Source organism: Toxotes jaculatrix, chromosome 16 (assembly GCF_017976425.1).
Source record: "Toxotes jaculatrix isolate fToxJac2 chromosome 16, fToxJac2.pri, whole genome shotgun sequence".
In the NCBI taxonomy this organism is placed as follows: Eukaryota; Metazoa; Chordata; class Actinopteri; family Toxotidae; genus Toxotes; species Toxotes jaculatrix.
The window spans coordinates 14,950,048-14,959,888 of NC_054409.1; the positions used below are offsets into that span (position 1 = coordinate 14,950,048).

The 9,841-nt window shown below is 40.4% G+C and overlaps 1 protein-coding gene across 1 annotated transcript; it reads right to left on the bottom strand.

Moving 5' to 3' along the window:
* Positions 1-360: 360 nt before the first annotated feature.
* LOC121195693 (TBC1 domain family member 10A-like) lies at positions 361-8,529 on the bottom strand. Its single transcript, XM_041059322.1, has 9 exons — positions 7,863-8,529; positions 6,051-6,150; positions 5,440-5,547; positions 5,086-5,192; positions 4,892-5,006; positions 4,589-4,654; positions 3,833-4,022; positions 3,169-3,323; positions 361-2,951 (listed from the first exon to the last, which is right to left on the bottom strand). The coding sequence occupies exons 1-9, from the start codon at positions 8,042-8,044 to the stop codon at positions 2,544-2,546; spliced, it is 1,431 nt and encodes a 476-aa protein (XP_040915256.1). The 5' UTR covers positions 8,045-8,529; the 3' UTR covers positions 361-2,543.
* Positions 8,530-9,841: the final 1,312 nt, after the last annotated feature.

The window sequence follows — 9,841 nt, forward strand, 5'->3', positions numbered from 1 at the left end:
AAGAAGAAGAAGGCCTGTATACACGCAGAAGACTCCATTCAAGAGACCAAAGGCAAATGGCTGGGTGAGGCGCTGTGGGAAATCTGCAGATCTCTATTTGAGATGCAAATTCCTCGAAGAGCTGAAAGAGTCGGAGAAACAGGTGTCCAAGGAAGTGCGCTGCTGCGTGGGTGAGTGAGGGCGGGTGTGAGGGTGCTGAATGATAACACAGGGTGTATTGAAATCCCGCTAGCTCAGTCCAGTCTGTGCGGCGCTTCTTCTCTTGTCTCGTTTTCTTTAATAGTAAATGCAGGCAAGAAGAGAGGGAACTTGCTGTCAGCATAAACAGGGAAAATATGACAGATGTGCAGAATCTAAGAGTTTCAAATTTTATTGATTTTAAATGTAATTTGGTACAAAAACAGTTTGTACATATGAGAAGCTGATTTTAAATAAAATGAGCAAACAGATCAGAAATAAAGTCCTATACACCGATGAAAGCAGCAGGATAAGCTGCAAATTTACAAGCCCTAGGCTTAATCAATGGAACAGTTAGAACACAGAACAGCTGAAGTGATTGATAAAAAGGAACGTCCCACTGACCTAATGGGGAGGTTTTTTTTTAATTATTTAAAATGACTACTGAAACAGAGTCTTACAAAAAGCTTGTTTTTCTATTCCCTGGATGAAGCTCAGTGGCACCATGTGCACAACAGTACAAAAAGCTCAGAGTCAAAACTCAACAGATGCATTGTATGTTGGTTAAATGTGTGTTTTTTACATTCAGCTCTACAGATTAGAGCTGAATGTTTTAAATCTAAATATTGAAAGCTTCAGAGGACATGTTCAGGTAAACAGTGCTTCCTAACAGACAAAAAATAAACCCGTAGAATGTACTTGGAAAAAAAATATTATCCACAGTGTTGAAAGTCAATAGAAACCCACAACCATTTTCCATTATTCATAAAAATTTTGACAGCAAATAATCTGACCTATTGTTAGACAGGTCACTGTTAATAATGCAAATTACAGGACTGTGATTGTTTTGTTAAATGTTGATTGCTTATGAATTCACTTTTTTTTTTCAAACTGTTTCTTCATTTTTAAAATCCCAAATAAAATGAGTATCTACACATATTATTTGGTCATTACTAAAGGTTTATGGCTCCCTTGACCTTTAATATCTTCCTAAATCCTAAAAATTCTGTAACTTTGTGAGTCAATTTCATTTTTTGTTTGTATTGTTTTGAAAGCTTACTCAAAGGATAACACTATGTACCTCTGGATTTCTTGGTTTTAGAATGGAAACAAAAACAACATATTGAGCATTTAAGCTGGTGTTTAGATTATGAGGTTGCAGAGAAGACAAAAATCTTGTCTTTTAAAGGAACATTAGATATATTTAAATTTAAGGATCCACAAACCTTTTAGCATGATTGTACAAAAACAGCTTTGTATTAGCATTACAACCTGGCATTTTATCATAGCTCATAAATTTCATAAATATAAACCCTATGCTCTCCCAAACTGACAACAATTAAATACTGTACGACAACACGATTGAATAAACTGTTTGGGAAAATATACATTTCAAGAATATGCATTAAAAATCTTTGGCTTAGTCGCATAAAATGTCCCTGCACACTCTTTCCTTCATCTGAGAGTCACACAGCGTGTGTCAGTTTTTCTCTCATTAGACTACTGCTGGTCGCTGCTGAGACAGAGAGATGACCTCAGGGCGCCCTCAAGTGTTCAACAAAAACAAACTCGCAGACGCAGTATAACAGTCAACAGACAAACAGTGCATAACACACACAATGATAAACTGTGTGTCTGCAAATTAGTGTGAATGACTGAATCTAGCAAAGCAGGATAAATACAAATCTCTGCGTTGGCAACATACTGGCTAATGTAGGCAAAGAGGAAGACTCGAAAGGCAAAGTGCTGTGGAAACGAGCTCATCATTTAAGACAAAATCAGACTTCATTTATAGCAAAGGAGAGAATCAGAGCATTACTTTTAAGAGGTAAATAGCAGCAGTAGCTGTTAAGAGTGAGTTAGTGAGTGTGTATCCCTACATGTTCAGTCACATGAAGCTGACAGCCCCATATTCCCTATATTAAACTTTGTGTGCAACCTGCACGTAGGCGCCATCTGCTGTTGCTCCCTGGCACTCACACATTTCTGAGTTCCATAACACTTCAAAAACTTACTTTTCTGTGATGCTAAATTTCCAAGACTGCACTACTTAGTTAAAAGTACAGCAAATAGCAACCTGTATACAATGAAATGACACTGAAAATGTGTAGTGTATAAAAGCGGCTGCTTGGTAGTCTGAGGAATGGCATTTTTGCCGGATTTTTTTGAGTGTCAAGATAATAAAAAGAGCCATTGCACTAAAACCTCTCACAGTCACGACCTCTACAGACACACTAAGTGATGGCAAGGTTTGTCATATTACTGACCGCTGTGACTGAAAACTGTGAAGAGAGTTACTGTTAGGTTATTAAAGGTTAAAGGTTATTATAAATTTTTGAATGCAGACTGGTGTGAAACTTACCCTGCTACAGATAAGTGTCATGCTCTGCACTGCTCAGACTCTCTTTGGACTCTTGCATGGTCATGTGTTTGAGGAGAGGTGAGGGGTCACTGGGGGGAGGGGGATAAGGATTAACTGTCTCCTGTGGTGGCAGGATTGTTTCCTTCTGGTTTACCTCGTTGGCCTTTTTACTTTCCCTTGCGTCCTCTGCTTGCACCTCATCTGTCTTGGGTGCCAGGGGAGACTCCACGATGATGGTGGGCAGCTGTCTGAGGTCCTGCCGTCTAGGTGGCTCTGCAGCCATGATGGCCTTGGCACCGTGCATCCTGGGAGGGGACTTACAGTGTAGGTCTCCGCGAGTCTCCTTCCAGCGCCGCAGCTGAGAATGATGTTCCTTCTCAATGTCTTTCTCAGACACAGATAACTCCATGATCTGAAACACACAGAATGAGCGTGAAATCAAATGTGAAGTAATGTGGTTGAAGTATTCCTGCATGTCACAGGTTAAGTCTTTTTATATCACATGCAATCACATGAGGGCAAAGTCAAAGAGGGACCCTGGACCTAGAAGGACAGCTGAGTGTGCAGTAGGTGCTGGGCAAAAACCATAAAATGGATAACACAGATTACGACGGTGAGCGTAACCGTACCTCGTGCACCAGGAATCTTTCTTGCATGTACTGTGGCTGTATAGATCGGAGCAGCTCCATTGTTTCATATAGACCTTGGCAGGCCTTCAGTTTCTCCTGGGATCCCAGCGTGCATTTCAGGAGAACCAGGCCCACCCTGAAGAGGATCTTCACTCCTGAGAAAAGCATCACAGCAGACAGGGTGCAGCTAGAGAAGAGGTCTTCACTTATATTTGAATAGAGGGGCCAACCGAGAGCTGCACAAAACTGCTGAAGGCCAATAACTTTCTACAGTGTAGAAGTGAAAAGTGGATATTTAGATGGGTAACTGTGATGTTTCGCAATTGACATATTCCTCACTCCAAACGACAGGCCTTCATGTCTCTTTAAAGGTAATCATTCGCTGGTGTTTACACATCAAATTACAGGGGTGGATGATAGGCACATGTTAGGGCCTGGAGGAAAATTAATTACTGGTCCTGTGTATTTAAGGAATTCTGGTGTACTCAGGTAAAACACTATAGTTAAATACATAATAGCAGGCACAGGCCCAATTTAAAATTTGCATCATTAGGGATTTGTTTCCCTTAAATAAATGTCTGTTCTATCCTACATGATCTCTTTTCACTTCATTTGACACAATAATGCATCAGTGAATAATGTGAGAGTGAGAGCTTCACCTCACCATCACAAAGGAACATGTCCCAGACACGCAGCACCGATGCCCACGGCAGAGTCCGAGAAAAGGCACACATGAACCACTCGGTCATGTACAGGATGGGCTCCAACTTGTGCTTCTTCAGGTGATGGTGGGCTGCGGGCGACACCCGCCGCAGCAGAGCGTACAGGATCTCCCCATCCAGCTGGATCGCCTCCTGTGGAGACAACATGGAACAGCAGCCAGTGAGGTGAGAAAGGGAACAAGACGCCTTTCTCTTTGGTTAATCAGATTGTGTGATTATCTTGTCCTTGTAGCCTGGTCACCACCTCATGTTATTAGGTTGTTAGTGTATCAGTGTCAAGTTGGAGACACACTGGCCTGAGAACACCACCACTAACAACATGTGTACTGACTTTATAAAGTGAAATTTAAGTTGTATTTATGAAACTTCTGTTTAGCTGGCTAAATCAGCTGATGCCTTCAAGAAGTTTAAACACCAAGGCAGAATCTGTGTGTGTAAAATACATCTTGGGCAGTATAATTTCTGGAAAATATACATAAGAGGAAGATTCATTCCTATAATGTGGTAGACGTGCTCTTCAGAAACCCAGTGTCCTTTGGCTACAATGTTGTAGGTGTGTTTATGCTTACAATATACAACAGATAGCAAGCTATATATGGTTTAGGGAGGTAATAATTAACATACTGAACACTATGAATATGTAATCTTTTTATAGTTAACTTGTATTCTGATGTTCTCAAGCTCTTCTTATGACATACCAGCCCTGTACTGTAGTATCCAGGAAGGTATTTTTCACAAATCTGGACAAGGACCCAGAATGCATCCTAGGACAAAGAAAGGAATGAGAGCAGGCATTTATTATGATAAAATGTTATATTTGATGATATGATTATTATAATTTATGAAATCAAATTAATCTAGATGATAGATGTTGACAGATGTTGACCCCTTATTGCACCTATCACTAGAGCACTCAGTATCTATTATAAGCTACATTTTATTTTGTATTAGAGAAGAAAAAAAAAACATCTGGAAAGGTTGAATTTCCAGTGTGTGCTCACCTCAGCTGGCATATGCATCAAGAGAACAGCAGCGATGGGAGCCTGAGCCTGACAATAACCCTCCTCAGGACGGTGCAGAGTATAAGCCTTGAGAACACGGAACAGGTCCTGCTGCCTACATGTATGAACATATATATATATGTAAAAACTAATGCAATGGACATCATGATAGGCCTTCAGATGGCAGTGCTTACCCATGACCTCCTCTTGCTGAGAACATTTCATGGAATGGGAACTGTCGATGGAGGTCTCTCTCAATAATGTCGACCCATTTGGGATCTCCTGGGTGTTGGTCCAGTTCCTAAAGACACAGAATTTTATCAACAAGTTCAACTTTAAATTTTCCCACCAGCTACTTTTTTTTTTATCAGCTATTTTACATTGGAGGCGATTCTGAAACTCAAAGCCTCAGCGAAGTTTCTTGTACCACGCATTATGTCACTCATGTTTACATATACGTATATGTATTAGGAGTACACATTATTGTTATTGTGCATCCATTTTTGGAAAAAAATACTCACAGCAGGGACCACAAATATACGACTAACCTCGAACTTGCCCTGGTTTTGTTCCCTTTTCACCTTGCCCCCACTGAGGTAGAGCCAGGCCCGGCCACGCAGGGATGGAGGGATCCCCTTCTGACAGCGCTCTTTCACCTGTTATTTAAAACATGCACAGTTACTCAAGAACCTGCAGAAAGCAAGAGAAAGGAAGAATGGGAGAAAGGAAAAAGAATCAAGTTGGCCATGAAGGACAAACTTGATGATCCCTTCAAACTGCTTTTCATCAGACAGCGCTCAGGTTAGTGGTGGCTGCTGGGTTGGGCAGTGCTTTAACTGTTTTCTCTTGAATGCATGAAAATTGTGTGTTTTTCTTTAGATTTTCTGTTCATTTTGTTAACATGAACACTATGTTCTTCATTAAGACTTCCCGTGGTTTCTGTGTTTGGTTTCATTTAGCTGGAAACTCAAGCAGAAAATTGGACAAACTGTGTGAACAATAAAAATACATGTAACAAAAAGTGAAACCTTACACAAAACCTATGTTCATGCTCCAAAATGGTCCACTGCACACTGAATATGCTCCTGCAAAGTGCACTTTGTAGTGATATAAAACAATGCTCTGTGAAAAAGTGAAGCCAGTTAAAACATCACCAGACCTTCTTGTGTTTTTTGGCCATCCACTTGTCCCAGCTGTTGAGCATCTCCAGCCATTTTGCCTCCCGCTGTCGCAGCACCTCAATGGGGATTTCTTCAGCACTGTGGAGACGGGAGACAAAGTCAATGATAAAAGAGAAACATTCTTTTCATACAAACTGACAGTAGTTATACTGTACTCTGTCGCTTCCCTGCGCTTATGACAGGGGAATCCTGTTGAAAGAGGGGGCAGGACAGTGGTTCATCTCTTCCTTGTACACACAGGAAACATACCCTCAGACAAAACAGTGGAACACTTGCCTTTGGCAGCAAAGTACAAGGAAAACAGGAAGCTATGGGAGAACTTTCCCCTAGTTCAGTTCCCTACATCCTCCTACACAAAAAATACACCAATATCTTCACTGCAGTCCTATTGAAGATCACAGCTGTGATTTTGACACACAGATTTCCTGTGCTGATCTTGAACCCAAGCTTAGTATTCTTGACAAACACGTTTTAAGAACTGGTAGACATGCCTTTGCATTCAGTAACTAAAGAAAGTTCACAGGTTTTCAATAACTTTTCTCTGTTAAAAGATATAAAGGGACTTAGCTGAACTAATAGCTGTTTCCTTAATCTCTTCAAAATAAAGCACAACCACAAAATATTTTATGGCCGATGAGGAGCCCAAGCTGTTTATTTGTAGAGCACATTGATAAACAACACAAGAACATCAGTTTCAGTTCCATTAGTTGCAGCACTAACATCCAGAGTGAGACTGGTCCACAGTCTAGGGGCCACACCCACAAAAGCTTGATCCCCCTTGCTCCCCTGTACTCATTACCCAACAGGTTTCATTCACTGTGTAGCGTAATAAACTGGGATGATAAACAGAATTTGGGGTTTCAGAATGTTTCTTAATTTTTTTCCTTTCTCATTAAATCATCTAATGACCCAACACACCACTGCTGGAGGATCACAACCATTAGTTTGGGAACCACTGCCCTACCCAACATCTTTAGGTCAGAAGACCTCAGAGACCAAAAGGAAATTTGAGGTAAGAATGGGAAAAGCCCATTAACAACAGACATTAAGTTAAAATTGCTAAATTAATGCTAGACATTTTCCATACTATTCTATATGGACAGTCAGGCATAGACGTAATGTGGTCTCTCTTTATGGTACTCGAGGGAAGTTGTACAAGGAAGGTGGGAACCACTAATACTGAGTAATATGATTTAAAAGGATTTACAGTGGTCTGGGTTGTTGGTTGAGATCATTGATGGGATTGGAAATGAGAAAATGAACATAACATGTCACACACTGTTTATTTTGTGGACTTCTCTAAATTTTGATTTAAAAAATAAATAAACAAATAAACACTAGACAGTTTCCGTCTTCATGTGTCTAAAAAACGAGGCCAGTAGACATTGCTTTGCATTGAATAAACCAATCATTCATAAACCAAAAGAGTTGGCAACAACAGGTTCAGGTGACAAGAAGCTATGAATCAGGGTAATCAGCCAAGTATTTACAATCTGGACTGAGCTATCCTTTGTTTATCTTCTTCCACATACAGTTTATTAACATGACAGACTCTACCTACAACAGTCTGATGGTCCCAGAACAAGGATACCTCAAGGGTACAAGGGTACCTCTTGACAGTGTGTGTGAATGTCTTTGAGATGCAGAGAAATCATTGTTATCCACTTTTACCTGCCTTCAGCTTGAGTGCAAGAAAAACACTGCAACTATGCGGCAGCCTGAGGGAACACTAACAATTTAATTTCTGATACTAACTATTGAAAAACTGAGCTTTATGAAACACCACTTACGAGTCTACGGAATACTGCTGGGCTCCCCCGGTGAATCCATACTTGTCCACCTGTTCCTCCCCGCGGATGGCACTGCCGTTTACCTCTGTGTCGGATCCATACAAAGTGCCTTTCCCATTATCTGTCAGCTTCTCTGTGCTGCCCCGCAAGTCAAGTCCATTGCCTTGCTCAGTTTTTGCCATTTAATTAACATTTAGCTTAGCAGAAGCCGTCCGTCTACAGTCTGTTAACATAACTTAGGACCAATCTTGAAAGCTGAGCTAACACCGTAAAGCTCTCCATGAAGACGCCCGTCGGTTAGCTAACCTACAGTCATAGCTAGCTACCGTTGCTAGGAAGACTTGCCACCTAGCTGCTAGCGTGCTAGTTATAGGAATAAAAAAAAAACAAATAAACAAAGAAAAAAACACTTAGGTAGTTCGTGTCATGTCGTAAACGTCCTCCCTCTGGTACCGTAATTAGTATCTGGGTCACACAAAATGATTGCTGTCTATTAACTAGTCAAACGCAGCACCCTCGATAAATGAGTGCAGTATCTGCCTGCTAACTCCGAAGCTAACATGCTAGCATCATACAACAGTCAGCTGACACACACCTAGAATCTCCTGCTGTCAGCAGGAATGTAGGTTAGCTGCTGGCGACGAGGAAGCAGGAGCTGTTCAGTCAACAAAATATCCATGGCATCCAAAGACTCTCTACTGCCATCTACTGCTGAACATTACACATCCTGGTGCAGTTTTTATTCCCTGATGTTCTATAGCTTTTTTGTGGACAAAATTAAATATACTTAAATAAGTTTTCAAAAAAAAAGTGTAATCTGAAAATAAACATGACAATATAAAAGTTCCTATTTTCTCTGTCTGTCTGAAGCTACAATATATACCCTCCTTGGAAAATTAAGCAAACTGTTTAAGTTTAAACTGTCAATCATTTTGCAGGAGTGAATGAGTCTTTTGTGATCATCAGTTTCTGAAGACGAAACTCTCCAATCATGGAATGGAACCATGCAAACGCTCAAACAAGTTTAGTATAAATACTAGATTCTTTATTTAAATATTGTACATATTTTAAAACATATTTACATAAATTAGACCTGCATTGTTACACTGTATATACATTGACTTGGGTGTGTCTTTCATACACACAAACATCGCTTGCTGGAAAGAGGACAATCATACCATACAGACTGCAGAAGCACCTTTGAGAACAGCTTTACAGGTGAGAAAGAATGGGGCAGACTTAATTTACATCAAACACTGGGCAACATGACAGTGATGAGACAAGCTTGCAATGACAGGAAAGGCCTCTTGATTACAGGTCTAGGTATTTGTTAAGGCTGAATCTGTGCTCACCCTCATACCGTAAGCTCACAGCACCATTACCCATCTCACCACCCTTCCCTCTGCACGAATGACATCTCTCTGTCCAATATAGGGCTATCTATGAAGTAAATACAAGTTCAGAACCTTCGTACACAAACCATCCTAAAAACAAGAACAGACCCTAACTGTGTGACACAAATGAACTTTGTGAAATGGCGCCAATAGCTGAGACAGAAACCACGGTGCAGACAGTAAGACAGATAATATTCAATCTGCCATTATGTGTATGAGGAAGAAACACCAGTCAAATTTGAATTAATGTAAAAATGTGGTCATTTGTTGCACTGCTGATCCATCATACAAGAACTGTAGCATCCTGCTTTCAAATGCAAGACACATGCAGGACCAGTGGACTGAACTATGGCAGCAATTGTACAATTTCTACCATGACTGTTAAAAGAACAACACAGTGACAATATTGGTCTCCACCAACACAATGTTATCTTTACAGCAGGGCTTACTGAGCAGTGCCCTAATTATGTATTTATATATGGCTTTCCTTCTTTGGTTTCATAAACCTGTCTAATACTTTGTTACAGATAACCAGTCCCATAAAACATAAACCAAGAATATGATACAACCTTTGTTCTCAAACAC